This window comes from Selaginella moellendorffii, unplaced genomic scaffold, assembly GCF_000143415.4.
Source record: "Selaginella moellendorffii unplaced genomic scaffold, v1.0 SELMOscaffold_2, whole genome shotgun sequence".
Classification (NCBI taxonomy): Eukaryota; Viridiplantae; Streptophyta; class Lycopodiopsida; order Selaginellales; family Selaginellaceae; genus Selaginella; species Selaginella moellendorffii.
In genome coordinates, this window is record NW_003314263.1 from 4,257,582 (window position 1) to 4,274,538 (window position 16,957).

The 16,957-nt window shown below is 50.0% G+C and overlaps 9 protein-coding genes across 11 annotated transcripts; 3 read left to right on the forward strand and 6 right to left on the reverse strand.

Annotated features, from left to right (window-relative positions):
* Window positions 1-319: 319 nt before the first annotated feature.
* On the forward strand, window positions 320-2,066 carry LOC9661630 (ATP-dependent (S)-NAD(P)H-hydrate dehydratase). Its single transcript, XM_002962688.2, has 9 exons — window positions 320-504; window positions 566-642; window positions 716-949; window positions 997-1,059; window positions 1,115-1,284; window positions 1,339-1,400; window positions 1,467-1,590; window positions 1,656-1,787; window positions 1,843-2,066. Exons 1-9 carry the CDS (start codon window positions 420-422, stop codon window positions 1,865-1,867), a joined length of 972 nt encoding a protein of 323 aa, XP_002962734.2. The 5' UTR covers window positions 320-419; the 3' UTR covers window positions 1,868-2,066.
* A 401-nt stretch (window positions 2,067-2,467) lies between these two features.
* On the reverse strand, window positions 2,468-4,975 carry LOC9661631 (pentatricopeptide repeat-containing protein At3g22470, mitochondrial). 2 transcript variants are annotated; one of them, XM_002963089.2, is made up of 2 exons: window positions 2,631-4,975; window positions 2,468-2,576 (listed from the first exon to the last, which is right to left on the reverse strand). In XM_002963089.2, exon 1 carries the CDS (start codon window positions 4,923-4,925, stop codon window positions 2,712-2,714), a length of 2,214 nt encoding a protein of 737 aa, XP_002963135.2. In that variant the 5' UTR covers window positions 4,926-4,975; the 3' UTR covers window positions 2,468-2,576; window positions 2,631-2,711. The 2 variants fall into 2 exon arrangements, with proteins under 2 accessions (XP_002963135.2, XP_024517965.1); XM_024662197.1 differs by having other exon boundaries at window positions 2,468-2,588.
* A 50-nt stretch (window positions 4,976-5,025) lies between these two features.
* On the reverse strand, window positions 5,026-5,711 carry LOC9643346. The gene is made up of 2 exons (XM_024662279.1): window positions 5,655-5,711; window positions 5,026-5,465 (listed from the first exon to the last, which is right to left on the reverse strand). The coding sequence occupies exon 2, from the start codon at window positions 5,446-5,448 to the stop codon at window positions 5,131-5,133; it is 318 nt and encodes a 105-aa protein (XP_024518047.1). The 5' UTR covers window positions 5,449-5,465; window positions 5,655-5,711; the 3' UTR covers window positions 5,026-5,130.
* A 56-nt stretch (window positions 5,712-5,767) lies between these two features.
* On the reverse strand, window positions 5,768-7,053 carry LOC9643347 (E3 ubiquitin-protein ligase At3g02290). The gene is made up of 4 exons (XM_002963091.2): window positions 6,813-7,053; window positions 6,298-6,733; window positions 6,126-6,235; window positions 5,768-6,033 (listed from the first exon to the last, which is right to left on the reverse strand). The coding sequence occupies exons 1-4, from the start codon at window positions 6,933-6,935 to the stop codon at window positions 6,001-6,003; spliced, it is 702 nt and encodes a 233-aa protein (XP_002963137.2). The 5' UTR covers window positions 6,936-7,053; the 3' UTR covers window positions 5,768-6,000.
* A 74-nt stretch (window positions 7,054-7,127) lies between these two features.
* LOC9643348 (radial spoke head protein 9 homolog) lies at window positions 7,128-8,522 on the reverse strand. Its single transcript, XM_024661341.1, has 6 exons — window positions 8,272-8,522; window positions 8,009-8,211; window positions 7,741-7,937; window positions 7,572-7,686; window positions 7,428-7,511; window positions 7,128-7,364 (listed from the first exon to the last, which is right to left on the reverse strand). The coding sequence occupies exons 1-6, from the start codon at window positions 8,520-8,522 to the stop codon at window positions 7,201-7,203; spliced, it is 1,014 nt and encodes a 337-aa protein (XP_024517109.1). The 3' UTR covers window positions 7,128-7,200.
* Window positions 8,523-8,566: 44 nt separating this feature from the next.
* LOC112341673 lies at window positions 8,567-9,451 on the forward strand. 2 transcript variants are annotated; one of them, XM_024662235.1, is made up of 2 exons: window positions 8,567-9,292; window positions 9,349-9,451. In XM_024662235.1, exons 1-2 carry the CDS (start codon window positions 8,603-8,605, stop codon window positions 9,382-9,384), a joined length of 726 nt encoding a protein of 241 aa, XP_024518003.1. In that variant the 5' UTR covers window positions 8,567-8,602; the 3' UTR covers window positions 9,385-9,451. The 2 variants fall into 2 exon arrangements, with proteins under 2 accessions (XP_024518003.1, XP_024518011.1); XM_024662243.1 differs by having other exon boundaries at window positions 9,352-9,431.
* LOC9643349 (expansin-A7) lies at window positions 9,354-11,122 on the reverse strand. The gene is made up of 3 exons (XM_024662288.1): window positions 10,173-11,122; window positions 9,743-10,052; window positions 9,354-9,681 (listed from the first exon to the last, which is right to left on the reverse strand). The coding sequence occupies exons 1-3, from the start codon at window positions 10,333-10,335 to the stop codon at window positions 9,372-9,374; spliced, it is 783 nt and encodes a 260-aa protein (XP_024518056.1). The 5' UTR covers window positions 10,336-11,122; the 3' UTR covers window positions 9,354-9,371.
* Window positions 11,123-11,159: 37 nt separating this feature from the next.
* Window positions 11,160-12,046, reverse strand: LOC112341685. The gene is made up of 2 exons (XM_024662261.1): window positions 11,487-12,046; window positions 11,160-11,429 (listed from the first exon to the last, which is right to left on the reverse strand). Exons 1-2 carry the CDS (start codon window positions 12,015-12,017, stop codon window positions 11,418-11,420), a joined length of 543 nt encoding a protein of 180 aa, XP_024518029.1. The 5' UTR covers window positions 12,018-12,046; the 3' UTR covers window positions 11,160-11,417.
* A 613-nt stretch (window positions 12,047-12,659) lies between these two features.
* Window positions 12,660-13,470, forward strand: LOC9643350 (amino acid transporter AVT1G). The gene is made up of 2 exons (XM_024661351.1): window positions 12,660-12,780; window positions 12,857-13,470. Exons 1-2 carry the CDS (start codon window positions 12,660-12,662, stop codon window positions 13,468-13,470), a joined length of 735 nt encoding a protein of 244 aa, XP_024517119.1.
* Window positions 13,471-16,957: the final 3,487 nt, after the last annotated feature.

The following is a 16,957-nucleotide window of genomic DNA, read 5'->3' on the forward strand; positions in this document are numbered from 1 at the left end:
GAGCAGCCAAAGTCGTAGCCATGGCAAATTGCCACTGCTCCAATCTGCAATGCCACTCGGAAGAGAGGCTTGTTTTGTTTGATCTTGGAAGCTCTTGTCAAATGGAGGACCATACAGCAGCGCTTGATCTTTGCTGTTGATGCTATCACCGCCATCAACGACAGCACTCCAAGGTTCCATGGATCGATTGATACCTTAGAATCGCTGCAGTGCTAGTCAAGTAGTCAAAGGTTTTTACCCAAGTGGTCAAAAGTCTCTGACCGAGAGTCAAAAGACGTTGACTTAAATTCGAGCTCAAGTGCTCAAATTTTAGGGCGACACTTGTCCACGCTGCTCTGGCGCTACACAGCCTCGTTCCTCGTCTTGCTCGTCTTCCTCTCGTCAGGGCGCGCGCGATCCAATCCATCCCCGCCGCGGCCATGGCAGGAAATCTGGATCACGCCCTCGCGGCAATGCGGGCCATTGCTCCGCCCTTGGATCCCAAAAAACACAAGGGACAAGCAGGTAAAGAAAGATCTCTCTCTCTCTTTTCTTCTTCCTGGTTTTACTTCTGGATCTCTTCCAGGGAAGATTGCAGTGATTGGAGGCTGCCGGGAGTACACTGGAGCGCCGTATTTCTCTGCTATCTCGGCACTAAAGATGGTTAGCCGGCAGTTTTTTTTTTTTTCTTGTTCTTCCTGGTTTTGTTTTTTTTTTTATGGAAGTTCTTGGACAGGGCGCAGATCTCTCTCATGTTTTTTGCACGAATGGTGCAGCAACCGTGATCAAAAGCTACAGTCCAGAGCTGATTGTCCATCCAATCTTCGTGGAATCGCATGAACTTGCGGATGAATCCCAGGAAAGTCAGCAAGCGACCAAGAACAAAACTCTCAGCGAAATCGATCGATGGATAAGCGGTTTTAGCTGCCTCGTGATCGGACCCGGACTTGGCCGAGACCCTCTCCTTTTGGTACCATCCACCACTTTTGTGTCCAAGGCTAACTTCGTTCATGCCAGGACTGTGTCTCGGAAATTATTCGTAAGGCTCGAGCCAAGGAGATTCCCATGGTGCTGGACGGGGTACGACTTGTCATTGTTTGGAAGTTCATCGCGAATAACTTTGCTAGATTTTCAGGATGGACTTTTTCTCGTGACAAGCGAGCCAGAGTTGATCTCCGGCTACGCTCTAGCGACGCTGACACCAAATATCAACGAGCACAAACGGCTTGCTCAGAAGATCAAAGGCGCTGAGCACGAAGTTCAAACGGACAAAATTCCGGACGAGCTCAAGTCCTTGGCCAGCCAGTATGGTTTGACCTTCTGTTTTTCATCTTCGATGTTTTCTCCGCTTCTTTTCAGACTGGGAGGAGTAACAATATTGCAGAAAGGTTTCACGGATTACATGAGCGATGGCACCTCAGGTTCTTGGTTGCATTTCTAGCTTTTTCCGGCCGAAGGAATAATCGTGCTCTGGATTTCGTTTGCAGTGCTAGCGTGTGACTTTTACGGATCGCCTAGGCGTTGTGGCGGTCAAGGAGACATTCTTTCGGGCACTGTCGCGGTCTTTACGTCCTGGGCGAGACAATGCAAAGGGTCGCCGGACATGGAAAAGTAAGCACAGCCTTTGGCGAAGCGTCAACCTCTGATGAGTCTATGTTTTTTCTTTGTCTGATCAGGCTGTCACGGAATCCCTGCATGTTAGGAGCCTTGGCGGGGTCTGTCCTGGTAAGAAGAGCCGCACAGGACGCTTTCACTCGTCACAGGCGGAGTACTGTCACTGGCAACATCATAGAGTGTCTCCAAGCAAGGTAAGTTACAGCCTTTTCCTTCGTGGTTTTGACAGTATGGCTGTCTGAAGTGCAGCATGGACGAGCTGTGCCCCCTGTGACGGTTCTTCCAAGTTGTGAGCAAGCAGCAAACGAAAGAAACATCGAGTTAAGCGTGAGATTTCTCATTCAAAGAATTATCGAAATGGCTTTCTAGATCTTTGCAGCCGATGATCCTAGAAGCCTCACGAGTATCTCCTTGTACAGCTTACTCCGCAGCACCAGAATGGAAGTCATGAAACAGGCGAGAGCCATGAGCAAGAAGGTGACCCGATAGCACCGTGCTCCGGCGTCACCACCTTCAGTTTGACGGACAGAGCAAACATTCCTACGCCTTTAGCAAGCGTGGGAACGTTTTGCAGGTGGCTGGGTGTGGCATACCTGTCCAGCAGCTTGTCGGACAGTGCACCGGTAGCGACGCCACCCATGAAGTCGAGGATGGCAACGAACACGCCCGTTTCCGAAGCCGAGTAGCCGAGTGCGAGGCTGATCTGGCAGGGCCGATCCAACGCCGCAGGAGTTTTCGCAACTTGAGCTTAGTGAGCTACGCAAACCTCCCACAGGCGAGAGTGCGAGAAGGAATGGCTGAGAGCCAGGAGGAATGGAGCGCCACCCAAGTTGTAGAGGAGGCCCGAGAAGCTATTGATGGACTCTTGGTCGTAGCCCAGCGACGCTCTCATGTGCTGCAAGAAGAGGCTGAATGTGTTCAAGGATCCGCACGAGAATATCACATGTAGAAGCTCGCCATGGTTGACATCCATCTCGTCGTCACTGCCATCTTTCCTGTGCTTACCTCGTTAAACGAGAGGGATAACAACAAAATACCTTGCTTGATCAAAGACCCATAAAGCTTGGAAGAGTTGGAAAGAGCTCTGTCCGTGAGGAGTCCGATACGCGATCCAGCTATCACCACTGCTCCATGTATCGATCCAGCTGCATTGCGGGATCCAGCTCCATCTGTGACGAGAAAGTGTTGTTGTAGTCACTCCGCTGCCAGCCACCACTGTGAGTCGCCACTGCTGTGGAGGTGTCCGATGGTGGTGCTCGAGAGCTCTCCAGCTGCGGAGTGTAGACGCCGGGATAGTCCTGGCACAGCTGCTTTGCGGCAGCCAAGTCGCCAGTCTTCCACAAGCTCTTGATGACGAGCTGGAGCGTGTTGAAGCTGGGATGGAAGTGGAGGCGCTTCATCTCGTCCAGGAACTCGAGAGCGTGCTCCACTTGGTTGTACCTGGTGAGCACGTCGATCAGGCCGCAGTACGTGAACTGGTTGGCCGTGATCCCGCGCTCCCTCATTTCCTCGTACAGGTCGAAGCACAGCTCGATGTATCCTCCTCGCCCCAGCCTGACGATCAAAGTGTTGTAAGTGACAACCGAAGGACTGCAGCCGTTTCGCTTCATGTCGAGGAATTCCTCCCAAGCCTCTGCAAACTTCGCAGTCTTGCCGAAGAGGTCGATCGCAATGTTGTAAGTTATCCCATTCGGTTTGGTTCCCGGGAACGACTTCATCTCCCGGAAGAAGGTGAGAGCCAGCGTCGTTTTCCCAGCTTTGCTCAGCCGGCTGAGGAGAGAGTTGCACGAAACCGAGCTCGGGTAGATGTTCTTGCCGATGAGCTCCATGTAAAAGGCGTGAGCTCCCTCGAGATTGTTCACCATGGCAAAAGTATCCAGCAGCATTCCATACGACTTCACTGTCGGCTGGCAACCGTTTTCCGCGATCTTCCGGAACAAGTTCACGGCTTCGTCCAGCTCTCCGGCCTTTGCGTGGAGTCCAAACAGGAGATTGAAAATCTCCTCGCCCGGCAAGCATCCTCGTTCTAGCATCTCCAAAAAGAGCCGGGTAGCACCGGTGACGTTGTGGCACTTGATGTAGCCGTCGATGAGGATGGTATAAGTGAAGAGGTCGATGGTGGACTTGTCCTTCATCTTGGAGAAGACCTTCATGGCCTCGTCCATGTTTGCGACGTTGCACAAGCTGCTAATCACCGCGTTGTACACGTAAGAATCTGGAGCGTGTCCAGCAGTCATGAGGCCCTTGTACAGCACCGGCACCACCAAGTAGCACTCGGATCGTAGCATCCTGTCAATCACATACTTGTACTCGTTGAAACCCGGAGGTGACGAGGACCTCTCCATCTGTGAAAACACCTCCAGCGCGTCCTCAACGTAGCCCCCTTTGAACAGGCTGACGAGGAGTATCTTGGAAGTCTCGACAGTCCTGGGAATGTCGTCGTTCTCCATCTCTTTGGCAAGCCGGGCCATGTCAAGATACTTGCCGGCTTCTTGGAGGAGCTTGAGCATCATGTTGTAAGTCGCGCTTACGTGCTGGAAGAAAGGCTGGAGCCCGGCCCAGCGGAAAAACGCGAGGGCGATTCCAGCTTCGCTTGGAGTGCACGACTTGAGCACCTCAAAGACGTGGAAAGGCCGAAGCTGACCACCAAAGCTGCGAACAACGTCCTCGGCTTCCCAGGTAGCCACGTTCCCTTGCTTGAACAGGCTTCTCATCTCGAAAACCAGGCACTCGTCGGAGGGCGCCGGCTGCCAGTCCTCGTCCATGTTGCCAGAGATCTCGAAGAGTCGGCAGTCGGGTCTGTGGAACGTTTGCAGCGACGAGTCGGCATCGTCGGACAGCGTCTTTCTTATCTGGAAACGATCACGAACAACGAGCTCGCTGTCTTCGTCTTCCGATTCCTCGTCCTTCTTCTTTGGAGGAGTGGACGAGTTTGCTGCCGGCACCAGCTGCGATTCGCTAGAATCGAAGCCAGCGTAGGCCCTGGAGCTGCTGGGATACTTGTCGAGCTTACTACCCGTGAATGGATAGTTGCTCTCTTCCTCGTCATCCTTGGCACTCCAAGAAGAGTACCTGGATTCGCGATCGTGGCTACGATGCTCGTAGCGCTCCCCCGCGAACTGAGGCGGCTTCCACACCTTCCTCGAGTCCTGCGGCACCGTATAGGAGAAATTCCCGGGATCCACAAACCCCTTCTTCCTGTAGTTGCGATCGCTGTAATCCTTCCTCAGGTAGCCTCGGTCGGCGAAATGCCGCCTAGCGCCCGCGCTGGAGCTGGAGATTCTCGCCGCCGCATCGATCCAGCGCCCGCCCGCCAGGAAGAACGCGCGCATCTCAGCATAGCTCTAGCCCTAGGCCCTCGTTAAACCCTTCCCCCCTTACTAAAGCCAAAACCCTCCCTAAACCCTAACCAAACCCTAACTAGGGCACTTCTTTACCCTTGGGATTTTTACGCTGTTACTTCCCATGATAGTGTAAATCCATGGTCAGATTTTAGTGGGCGATTCTCTCTTCTTCCTCCAGGCGATGGATGCTTCGTCATTTCTTATGGCTCCCTCGCACGCCCGGCTTCTCTTTCTCCTTGGCGGACGACTCCACCCCAGCGTGCTGGTTGGCAATCTTCTCCTCCTCGAATGGAAGCTTGGAGTGGCGGGCGTCGTGGTGGATCTTCATGCTCTTGACATCCGGCGCGGTGGCCTTGCAGATTGGGCACACGAACTTGGCATGGCCGCCCTTGTCCGCCCCCAATCGGTCCTCGAGCCCCGCCTTTCCGCCTCCTCTGTTGGTGGTGGCCGCGTCCACCTTGGCCGCGATCTCCTTGGCCGTGTGCTTCTTGGGCTTGGCCTTGCCAGTCATCCTCGGCTCGATTCCACCTGTGGATTGCCAATCAATCCAATCAAAAGCTTCGCAATCCTCTATCGATCACAGGCCAGGGACACAAGGGATTGATTGATAGGACCCAGACAGGCAGGGAGATAGCTCTAGGCATTCCAGGATCAATCAATCAGACCAAGGCGCCGGTGGAGAGGAGGAGAAGCGAGTCCGAATCTATGGCGCCATACCTGGTGATCGCCAACGCCGCACATACGCGCCCACAGCTCTAGGGCTAGGGCACTGGCGAGCAAATCAAAATCAACCACTCCCATTTCAATCCAACGGCCAGGAACAAAGCATGTTTACTTTTAAGATTTGTATTAAATTGTTCTTTCCATTGGTGGGCGACTCGATTAAAGCACCTCAAGCAATGCGCTCGCTGTTAACATGGTGGAATCGCCATTCTCCACTCTTTGTCTAGCACAGCACCTGGTATACTACTACTTACAAATGTGTTCTTCCTTCTTCTTCTTTGTTCTTCTTCTTCTTCCATCGAGTGTTATATACAAATTCCTCCTCGCAGGAACCAGCCAGTCACGCCCCCGTGCTCTCGTGAAACACCATCTCCTGGACAAGCAAAGAGAAGTTTCATCACTCCTCCATAGCCCATGGATCGATCGAGAGAGACCCGAAAGAAGAAGAGCTTGTCACATACATACCTTGTCACAGACTGGGCAGTGCTTGCTTCTCTCCATCCATTCCAGGATGCAAGCGAGGTGATAGTGGTGGCCACACTCGGTGTTGATCTTGGGATTCTCGGGTGTATATACTGCAAGGAAACAGAAAAAGATCGAATGAAGATCGCAAGAGCTCGAAAGAAGCAAGCAATACCATCGAGACAAGTCGGGCACGCGTCTTCGTCGTCAATGAGCGACAGCATCGACTCCGACTTGGTCAGAAGCTTGGACGAGTGCTGCTGCTGGAGCTGCTGCTTGTCGATCGAGTCCGAGTCTTCGGCGTGCTCCGCCGCCGCCGCCGAGTCGGAGCTCTGCCGGGGGAGCAGCGCCAGCGCCTCGCCGCCGCCGCCGCCACCGCTCTCGCTACTGTAGTGGCTCATCCCAATCTTGTCCCTCCTGGAAACCAAGCCATCGCGCGGCAGCCTCACGTATCTGGCATCCACGTCGTAAGGCAGCGGCCGCGGAGGAGCTCTGAAAGTGTCGAGCGAGTCGGAGGAGCGCGGCGCGGACACCACCACCCCGGACGCCGATGGAGGCGACTGATGCGTCGATGGCAAGCCCGGCCCAATCCTCTCGAACATCGACGCGTACTACAAGAAAGAAAAGGAAGGAAGGATTTTTCGATCCAAAGGAAGAGCTTTAGAGGAGAGATCTTCTTGTTTCACTCACCCAGAAGAGGAGCCATCTCATGCAGCCTTGGAGGCAAGCACAGCGCTGGTAGAGCGTGCCATTGGGGTAGGAGACGAGCTCCTCCACATTCTCTGGAACCGGGCAGCAGCACAAGCTCCCCATGGGAAGATCCACAGCCCTAAAAACCTGGAATGGATCGATCGCTCGCCCTTTTTATTTCCGGAATTCCATCCTCCTGCCCTAGCGCCCCTTCCCCCTTGCCTTTCCTTGTACTTCTAGCTGTGGATTTATTAATGCCTTCGCTATAAGCGCGGTATCTAAGAGAGATTTACGCTAGCCTCGCGAGCTCCAAGCTTTTGTGTGAATCAAAGGTTGCGTTTGATCTCGCGAGTATGTTACAGTGAAAGATGCTACACTCCACCGCTACTCAGCCAACCATGAACGCGAAGTCGAGGTTCTTGTCTCCCATTCCAAAGTACAAGGAGCCATACGCCTTGGTAGACGCGTTGTAGTAGAAGGAGTATCCAGGCCACCAAAGGCTTCGCAGGATCACATCTCCGGTGATGGGAGTCATTTGGACGCTCCATGATCCTGGAGGAGAGAGAACACCGGCTTGAGCTTGCGAGAGATCAAAGACGTGAGAGCTTCGTTTACCTGTGATGTCTTTGGAGAGAAGAGTGTCTTCGTAGCGCTGATAGAGATGACCATAGGAATCGAGCTTCTCTGGGAACTTTACTCCTGCGAGAGAGAAACGCGGCTGTCGAAAACGAGAAAAGGATTTGAGGATGATCGTGTTACCTGAGAACAGTGTGTTTGGAACGAGCTGTTTCCTGGCGTTTAGGACCAGCGCATTCACTGGCATCACTCCACACTCCTCGTCAACTGCTCTTATCAAGGCGGAGAGCCTGTCCAGCTGAGAGATCCACAGAACATCACTCGAGAAAAGAACGACTTTGAAAGATCTTACCTCGCCAAATTCCACAGTCTTCATGTTGGGATCCTTCTTTTTCTTTTTCTTCTTTGCGCCCTCTTCGCCTTCCTCGCCTTCTTCCTCTTCTTCTTGTCCCTCCGGATTGTCCGTGGTCACCTCGGCCTCTGCCGGCTTCTCAACTTCCTCCACCTTTGGTGCGTCTGGATTCTCACCCTCTATAGGAGCAGCCGCCTCTGCGAAAACACGAACGCTTCCTTGAGAAAAAGAACCAGGAAAAGAAAGAAACGTTCCTTCAGACCTTATGTTCTTGTTGAGGAAGCGAAAGCGAAAGCGAGGGCCGAGTTTTTACTTGGAGGAGCTGGCGGCGTCGGAGGTGGCGGAGGGACACGAACAAGAGCCTTGTACCTTTGGCTGGGATCGCCTTTAAATCCTCCCTGGATAGTCTTGCAAATGTCGTAAGCATCATCCGTGAGAGGCTGAAGATCCAACCACTTTGCTCCATCCAAGCTACAAAACCAAAGAAAGGAGAGAGAAATCCAACAATCCGATCGAGAAATCGAAACAAACCTGTAGTAGCACTTCACATCGACATTGATACGATCGTCCGAGGTCTGGATCCCATTGCAGCCCTGCGCTACCAGATAATCCTTGCCTGTGAGCGTGTAAACTCTCCCCCAAAAGCCCAGGGTGCTCAACCCCGCCTCCTCCTTCTTGATCACCAGCGACGTATCCATCGCCGCCCGCTGCTCCGTGGGAACCACGAATCCAGACGTCCCCAGCGCGTCCAGCGCTAGGGTGTGATTGTTGAAGAACGCCATTCCTTCCTCTAGAGCCCTAATAACTAAATCACTGGAGTGAATATTCCACCCTGAAATTTTAGGGCTCCTGGGCAGCAGCGATGCGTGCTCTCCTCCGCGCGTGCTCGTATGGGCGGCATTTGGGATCGTCGCAGGCTCTAGCATTCCAGGCGCGATTTCTTGCGGATCGGGGCCTGAATAGGAAGGATTACACGGATCCGGGGTACCAGGCGTCGGGCTACATCAATCCTAGCTGGTACAGTAGCACGCATGAGGGGCGATTCAAGAATCCCTACCCTAGGGCGCCGCTCTACTGCGGGAACACTATCGACGAAGAGGAGCTGGCCAAGAAGATGAAGAAGAAGAAGCGCATTGGCGATGCGCGCAAGCAGTATGAGGAATCCAAGGCCAAATCGGGTGAGCCAGAGGCGCGGGTCTATAGATTTAATCGCGGAGAGAGCGATCGACGTAGCAGTGATAGTGGCGAACCATGGGAGGTGGAGGACGATGATTTGCTTGGGCAGCCGCGAAACAGGGAGTTACCTCCCAAAGTCTCTGTTTTGAACGAGGATACTCCAGAGCTAGAAATTCTCCAGGAGGAGGAGAAGAAGAAGAAGAAGAAGAAGCCACCCAAAAAAAAGAGGCTTTTCAAGGGGAGGATCGAGACGGACTATGCGGATTTCAACTATAGTAACAGTGGTTTGGATGAATACACCAACAGGATCAAGGAAAAGGAGGACAACAAGATCAAGGAACTGGAAGAATTCCTGGCGATGAAGAAAGCTCGAGAGGTAAGTCATATCTTTTGCTTGCAAAGGTTTTTTATTTCTACTTCTTTTCTGTGTAGAAAAAAACCGAAGGTGATGGAGATCATACCATCTGACCACCAGAATACGCTTGGCCGATTCTCCAGTTAGCAGGGACAACGTCGTATGCCGTCACAGTTTTTCCAGTCGTGAAGGAGGTGACCATGAAAGAAAGGCTTTGGCCATGGAGCGATTTGAAAACCTGGAATCCAACTCCCCAGTTGCGTGACATTGGTAACCAGCCAGTTTTGGATCCTTTAACAGCCATTCTTTTGATGTCGCCAGGCCCTCCAACGTTGCTCACGAAGACAATGAGCCACCAGCGATTGCCTTTGAGCTCGAACTTGATCCCACCTTTCCTCCGACAAGGCACCCTGCAAGACAAGGTTAGTCTTCGAGCTTGGGACAGTCGATTCACTCCACAGGGCCGCGTACCTTCTGTAGCGAACAGGAACTATTCCGGCTCTCCAGTAGGCAATCTTCGAGAAGGCAGGCTTGGACATGTCAAAGTGGATTCGCGGGGGATTACACCAGCCACCATTGTTGGATGGTTTATACCAGTTTGGCGGACAGAGATTGGTGGCAGTGACGATGGTGGAGCCGGGATAGCAATGCTTGGACTGTGTACAAGATATCTCGTAGCAGCCTCCACAACCATAGCCGCTGTTGAAGAGGACGGTGCTCAGTGCAGTGGTATCAGTGCCGTATCCTTGCGAGTACAGGTTCCCGTATCCACAAGCTCCTCCTGGAAGAAAAGACGTGAAGTTTAGCCAAGTTCAAATGGAAGCTAGAACAGGATCATGGTGCTAAACGAAGGAACAAACAAAGCAGGGACGAGGAGGAGGAGTTCTATCTGGTGACTTGCCCATGGTTTCGAGAGCGTCGTATTCTCCGTAAAAGGTCGCGTGAGCATATCTCCAGAGGCCTCCTTTGTATCTGGATGGAGTGGAGTAAGAAGAACTATAAACTGCTGCTACTGCGAGTGCTTGGATCGCCAGAAGAATGCTTGCAACCAGCGCTAAGATCATCGCAAAATTCCGGTCTGGGGATGAAACGGCGGTGATCCTCTCTTTGGTTTTGTGACACTTGCGAGCGATGTGCCATGAACGAGGCAGACAACGCACGTAGTTTTTCTAGAGCAGTACTTGGTCGTACTGCCACGTCGTGTCCACCATGGCGCCATATCGGGCTGTGTTGTCACATCGTGTCCACGTCGGACTATTTGCTAGTGCTGGGATTCGAACCGCCGCCGCGTGCTGCTACACTGCCACGTCCTTGCCACGTTGGACAGATCCGTGCACGTCATAGTCTCTTTGGGAAGATCAAGCTTGAGAGAAGCGAGCGATCGATCAGTTCGTCAATCCCGAGAGGAAAAGATGGATTTCGTTCCCAATGCTCCTCGCCTGGTAGGTCCAGCAGGTGATTCCGGGGGATTCTTCGCAGATCTGTTTGGATCGGCTCCATCGGGCTCTCTGGTGCCCTCGTCTCGCCACGACGCCGTCGCCCACACCGCCGCAGAGCTCAAGCTGTCCTCCTCCTCCTCCTCCCCCACGGGAGGGCACCAATCCAAGAAATGCTCCATGGTGCCGCACAACAGGCCCGCGATCAGCATCCTCCCCGGCGAATCGATCAAGCTGGATCACAATGGCCTGCTGCTGCCGTCGCCAGGATCGCCATCGCACTCGTCGCCTCTCCTTGCCGCGGCTGCCTCGCCCTCGCCCTCGCCCGCCAAGAAGGCTTCCAGACCTCTGGCCACCGCTGCCGTCGATGCCGATGCTACCAACAAAATCGACGGCGCTGCTCAGCCCCTTGCCTGAGAGGTAAGAAAATCTTCCTTTGCTCTCTCTGGTAATTTCTCCAAAGTTTGTGGTCTCTCGCAGTTTAACTACCTGGATCTGTCGACACTACCTACATACATACGTACACACTACAAGTACCTTGTACATAGTTTTCTCCTCCAATGCTTGTCTTGTTTGCGCTATAAGCTCTTCTAACTTTCCTGTGTTGCTACAAAAGCTTCGAGCACTGATAGATTCGTTGGAGCCTTCTTGTGTTCTTTCCATCGCTACAAACGCTCCGAGCATTGATAGATTCGTTCAAGACATCTATATCACTTGTGGAGCTGCCAAAAGAACTTGTGAGGATCCGAAACAGAAGGAATCGAATGCCGCACACTCACCTTGTCTCGTCCCAGCTTCTTCTTCCTGTCCATCTCCTTTATAGTGTGCTCGTCCAGGCCGCTTCCCTCGTACTCAAACCCGGTATAGTCCTTGAAAGCTCGGCTCATGAGCATCTTCCTCTTGTTGTCGATCTTTCGCTTGCGCCCGGAGAGATCAAACGCCTCGGGGAGCTTTCCCGCAAGCTTTGGAGATCGAGCGAGCTTTCGCTCCTCTCCTCCCTCTTTGGATGCAGCATTGCTGGCGGTGGTACTAATACGCGCCCTCCTCAGCCTGGCCCTGTAAGCGCGCTCGTCCTCGTCGAAGCCCGAGAAGACTGGCGCGTGGGTGAAGTCGCGGGCCTCCTTGAATCGATGGAGCGCCGTGCTGCGGAAGCAATTCTCGCTGATGTAGCCCTCCTCCTGGAACCCCCGATCGCTGAAGTCCCTGCGCGTGAATCCCTTGTCAGCGAACCATCGCCGAGGCAAGTGGAGCGATCGGAGCTGCCTCAACAAGCCCCCCACAGCCGCCTTACCTCCACCTCCTCGCAGCATTCTCTCATCATCAGCCCTAAAAGGTCACATTGGAGGAATCGATAGCCCTAAATTCTAGGAATATGCTCAGGGTTGGTGGCACTTTCCAACACCTTGACGAAAGTGTTGACGTCGCCCCACAAGCCCAGCCCACATTGCATGACCAGAATCCACAGGCAAACGCTCAAATCCACCGCCCAGCCCAGCCTCGACAGGGATTTGGAGCCTCCGTGCCACAAGAGACGAAGAGCGGCTTGATCCCATGAATTTGTTGCGGACATGGGAGAATGAAAAGTGATGAGAGACTATCTTCTTCACTTACCGTGTTCCATCCAAACGCATCTAGGACGAAAGACTCACGTGGTCCCCGTATCTTGGTCTCCACAGAGACAGACAAGTTTTGAGCGAGAGTGTATCACCTCTTAAGGTATGAGCACTTGGGAGAGGGTCTCGTGACTCGGTGGCCTCTCGAGTCTTCTCTTTAGAAGTTTCTACATGACTTCAATGGAGCTCGAGAGCATTCGCAATTGGGCTTTCCTTTTCCATGTGGGATGGAGCTTTGATAGAGGACTTTCACTGACCTTTCAGCGAGAATCAAGGCATGAACTCTTTGACCAGATTTTTTTATAAGGGCCTTCGTCTGAGCGGGATGTCGAGATAGATATGGAGGACCAAGCTCTTGAGGTGGAGGGGCAGAGCCTCGATCAAAATGATCAATCACAAAACAAGCTACAAAGGAGCTCATTCCTACATGCAACATTCAACAGTGTCAGTGCCATACTTGGTGAGTGATAAATCGTGATTGACGATATTCTTCTTGATTTGAAATGCTTCAAGCAAGCTGCCTTGATTCTTTGCAGGGATTTCTTTCCTCACCACACCCTACGCTCTCGAGCAAGGTGGCTGGCTGGGTTTGAGCATCCTGTTCGCGTTTTCAGTGATATGCTGCTATACTGCCTATGTTCTTGGTCGCTGCCTCACCCCAAATGGATCATACAACACAATTGCCGAGACTGCCTTCGGTTCCAGAGCTCGCCTTCCCTTCACCTTGCTGGTTCAATTCGAGATGATAGCAGTGTTGGTGGGCTACACGATTTCCATGGGTGACAATCTTGCCAGGCTATTCCCTCATGCTACTCTTCGGATCTCAGCTCTTGAGATTGGCCCTTCCAAGGTGCTGCTTTTCATAGCGTTCCTCGTTGTTCTTCCAACAGTCTGGCTGAGAAACTTGGCATGGATATCGTATCTATCTCTATTTGGTATTGTTACGTACATGATCATCACGGTTACGATGATTTATGCCGGAGCTGGATTAGGTATCGGGTTTCACCACTCCGTTCCACACTTGAGACCGGAAAACTTGCTCAACATCGCGGGAATCTATGCCTACTGTTTTGCGGCTCACTGTGCTCTTCCTAGTGTTTATACGTCGCTCAAGAATCCCTCCAACTATGCTACCATTTTTATCGACTGACATGGAGATGTAAAACTAAACTTCGTACTGGATTTCTAGGTGTTGGTTCTCAGTTTTATGACCTCCACGATGATATACATTGGATTCGCGTTTCTAGGAGGAACCATGTTTGGGGACTATACACTTCCGCAAGTATCTCTAAATATTCCCACACACTTGGTTGCTGCCAAGCTTGTGCTATGGCTGGTTGTTCTCCTTCCGTTCAGCAAGTATTCGCTATGCCTTGCTCCCATAGCTCTCGATATTGAGAGCAAATTCCCGTGGCCCAATACTTCGAGATGTTTTGTGGCATCCAGCATGCTTCTCAGGACCGGTTTCATGGCCTTCATTTTTTTGTTGGCTATGGTTTTTCCATACTTCGAAACCATGGTGGCATTTATAGACTCTGCCTCGGGCATGCTCGTAGCTGTGATCCTTCCTTCGTTGTTTTACTTGAGAATATATAGAAACGCGATGCCAAAGTGGGAGGCCCGAGTCAACTATGCCATCTTGGCTGTGGGAACTGCGGTGGGCATGGCTGGAACCATCGCGTCCATCATCAATTTTGTGCACCGCATAAGATCATATCATCATCCAGGTAACTCGTCATTTGAAGAATCTTCAAATAAAAAGATGACAGAGTGAGTTATATAGCTTATGATGGCATTAATTCTAATTTATTCTACAGAATTCTTGCAGACTTTCACCTAACATGCTAGATAACCGTAGAGCAGCAAGGAAAGAACATTCAAGAAGCCTTTCAAGATCCTACTCTTTATTTTGTAGGAAATTCAACAGTTGGCTCTCCGAATTTGCAGCATGCCGGGACTGCATTGCAATGTGTTGGGATTTCTCCTATCCAAGATGTGTGCAAGTATGCACAGATTTTTGAGGATGTTTAGAAGGTAGTGGATCTACAAGTGATAGACACTGCTTGATTCTTATTATAATGAGGCTTATAACATTAACTTTTGCTAAACAATAGACTATGGCTGGTTTAGTAAAGGGATGATAAAACATGTATGGTTGTAAAACTCAGTTCTCATGAGATTCTTACAACTTTCTTCTGAAAGTCTTCATGTTTTGCCTTTGTGCTTCGCAAATCTTCCTCAGCTTGCTTGAGCTATATAAATAGGAACAATGTCTGTCATATGTAAGGTTAAAAACAACAACCTTCAAGTGATGTTCTTGTTAGGAATGGAAGGGGCAAAATCCTTGAGGATCAACGCATTAGTTTTGGCAGGGTTGGCAACTACCAATTCCAAATTCCAAATGCTGATACGTTTTATATTTAGATGTTACCTGCAAGTCCTTGGCAGCACACTTTTCAAGAGCAGAAGCTTGAGACTTCTAGATGGAGATAGACTATGCCATCAGGACTTTCAAGGAGGGGCTGCCTGTTTTGTTCCATAGAGATCTGAGCTAAGTCAGCAAAATGAACACAAGAAAAAGACGAGCAATAATAGAACTAGTTTTGAGCATTCCTGAAAGTGTGAATAACACGAATGCACCATACATTAACATACCAATAAATCACTATATACAAAAGAGAATGGGGCTCCTAAACACAAATCATGAAGGAAACTGTGAAGAAAACTACATAGGGCCAATAGACAAACAATATGTCTATTATAAAGCTTTCCATTTTAATGGAGAAACAAAATCACAATGCTATCATCACGGCCGTGTCCAAATAAAAAATAGAAACCATTTCCCTGAATTGATCCAGAGGTTGCTAGAAGGTAATTCAAACTAGCAAAATTTCAAAGAACTAATAAGGAACTATAATAGTGCTCTAGCATTTGCTTCCATGGGAGCAAACATTGAAGAATTTTCGGGTGGCGGACCATACTACTTTAAGATACACAGTCAAGTGTATCACCATATGGGCAGCTTCAGACCACGAGACGATCAAGAGGCAATGTATTTACAACTCTATATTCTAGATACGGCACAAGCAACAGCAACAAGAATGAGAAATATGCATAACAAAAAATGTGACTGGGAACTAATGTAAAGATTAGATGTTCTCTTACGAGAAATCAATCCCTATGCAAAAGCATTCAAGATGTTGCATGAACTTGAGAATGAGATGTCTCTTTCATTGTCATGTACATCAAGGGAGAGAGCACAACAGATCCTTGAAGATACAATGCACCGTGTTCAAATGAAGTTGCTGCCATTTTTACAAATCCAAGCGGGAACCCACCATTTGACCATAGTATAGCAGTCTATCCAAAGGAAGAATTAATGCAGGAAATATCAATCATTTCATCATGTTGTGACCCTATTATTTACCCAATTCTTTTTCCCAGTGCTCAAACATATAATGCTGCATACGGGACATTCCAATAGCAGAATGATGAGTCATGTTGTAAGCGTACTCAGCATGAGCCAACCAGCGTGAAGGTGTATGCATGTAGAAGAGCCTCTAGAGTGTGATTGGTCAAATGATATAAAATACATAGATAACAGCAATACACTTAAATGTTGTAATGTCACAATGATGGAGTTTTATCAACACAAATTTGCTATATGGGGCATATGTCACAATGGCATAAGAAGCATATATTTCAACCTTGTGTTGACAACAGGAAAACTCACACAACAATACATGGTCGATACATACACCAAGATTGAAGGTGGCCGACTAACATGGATAAGAAACCACCAACGTGAGCTACATGCTGAAGCATACGGTGGCCTCTTAGATTTCATGAAAAACAGAGCCGAACAGCAAAGGGTACATGCTGGAAAACTAATAATACTTCCATCCTCATTCACTGGAGGCCCACGACAGATGAATCAAAACTACCAGGATGCTATGGAATAGAATTCTAATTTATTCTAATAGAATTCTAGTCTATTGTCTAAGCCCTAAACCCTGCAAGATGGACCTTTGTAACCTTAAAAGCAATATAGTCACTTCTTTTTAATGCTAAGCCTTCATTTTCATCTTTCAAGAGGTCTGAAAACAGATCATCTGCTTCCAAATATAAGCGTCTTCCAGAGCCTTCTTTGATAGAATCATTGCCCCCACCAATGAAAGTTCCCATGTAAGTCAATGCTCAAAGTGCCTAAGAAAAAGATGCCTCGAGATAAACAAATCACAAATGTTAATGAGCATATCACCTCAAGTGCTAGGTTCTTTCAAATGTTCCCCGGGTTTCCATGCAAAGATCCGCATTGTTCTAGACTCTGACCAAAACTGCATAAAAGCTTCACATGCTTCAACATCAGAAATCTAGTCATAGCTCGGAAATACTCACTTGGCAGATCCAGAAGAGCCAAGAACAGCTGCAAATTTGACAACTGCAAAACTCATAAACTTAGACATTATCTTCTTGAAGCCAATTGTCATGTATGCTTGACTGTGGCAGTGCTTGCCTTTTGTTTGAAGCATCAGAGAGCTTCAAGAAACTTAATCTCCAATGTGTATGACTGTAATACATTCCAAGCAAGGTTGTCAGTAATCTAGAGAAGAAGAAAAGAGAATACAGATGTTTGC

Coding starts and splice junctions, on each gene's coding strand:
- LOC9643347 (XM_002963091.2), bottom strand. CDS start 6,935: ATGGGGAGCTTGTGCTGCTGCCCGGTTCCAGAGAATGTGGAGGAGCTC. Junction 6,734..6,812: donor TGAGATGGCTCCTCTTCTGG/GTGAGTGAAACA, acceptor TCTTTCTTGTAG/TACGCGTCGATGTTCGAGAG. Junction 6,236..6,297: donor GTGCCCGACTTGTCTCGATG/GTATTGCTTGCT, acceptor GTTTCCTTGCAG/TATATACACCCGAGAATCCC.
- LOC9643348 (XM_024661341.1), bottom strand. CDS start 8,522: ATGGCGTTCTTCAACAATCACACCCTAGCGCTGGACGCGCTGGGGACG. Junction 7,938..8,008: donor TTTCGCTTCCTCAACAAGAA/CATAAGGTCTGA, acceptor GTGTTTTCGCAG/AGGCGGCTGCTCCTATAGAG. Junction 7,687..7,740: donor AGACTGTGGAATTTGGCGAG/GTAAGATCTTTC, acceptor TGGATCTCTCAG/CTGGACAGGCTCTCCGCCTT.
- LOC9643349 (XM_024662288.1), bottom strand. CDS start 10,335: ATGATCTTAGCGCTGGTTGCAAGCATTCTTCTGGCGATCCAAGCACTC. Junction 10,053..10,172: donor CGACGCTCTCGAAACCATGG/GCAAGTCACCAG, acceptor CTTTTCTTCCAG/GAGGAGCTTGTGGATACGGG. Junction 9,682..9,742: donor GTTCCTGTTCGCTACAGAAG/GTACGCGGCCCT, acceptor CTTGTCTTGCAG/GGTGCCTTGTCGGAGGAAAG.
- LOC9643350 (XM_024661351.1), top strand. CDS start 12,660: ATGGAGGACCAAGCTCTTGAGGTGGAGGGGCAGAGCCTCGATCAAAAT. Junction 12,781..12,856: donor CAGTGTCAGTGCCATACTTG/GTGAGTGATAAA, acceptor GATTCTTTGCAG/GGATTTCTTTCCTCACCACA.
- LOC112341673 (XM_024662235.1), top strand. CDS start 8,603: ATGCGTGCTCTCCTCCGCGCGTGCTCGTATGGGCGGCATTTGGGATCG. Junction 9,293..9,348: donor CGATGAAGAAAGCTCGAGAG/GTAAGTCATATC, acceptor TTTTCTGTGTAG/AAAAAAACCGAAGGTGATGG.
- LOC9661630 (XM_002962688.2), top strand. CDS start 420: ATGGCAGGAAATCTGGATCACGCCCTCGCGGCAATGCGGGCCATTGCT. Junction 1,401..1,466: donor CATGAGCGATGGCACCTCAG/GTTCTTGGTTGC, acceptor TTTCGTTTGCAG/TGCTAGCGTGTGACTTTTAC. Junction 1,788..1,842: donor ATAGAGTGTCTCCAAGCAAG/GTAAGTTACAGC, acceptor TCTGAAGTGCAG/CATGGACGAGCTGTGCCCCC.
- LOC9661631 (XM_002963089.2), bottom strand. CDS start 4,925: ATGCGCGCGTTCTTCCTGGCGGGCGGGCGCTGGATCGATGCGGCGGCG.
- LOC112341685 (XM_024662261.1), bottom strand. CDS start 12,017: ATGCTGCGAGGAGGTGGAGGTAAGGCGGCTGTGGGGGGCTTGTTGAGG.
- LOC9643346 (XM_024662279.1), bottom strand. CDS start 5,448: ATGACTGGCAAGGCCAAGCCCAAGAAGCACACGGCCAAGGAGATCGCG.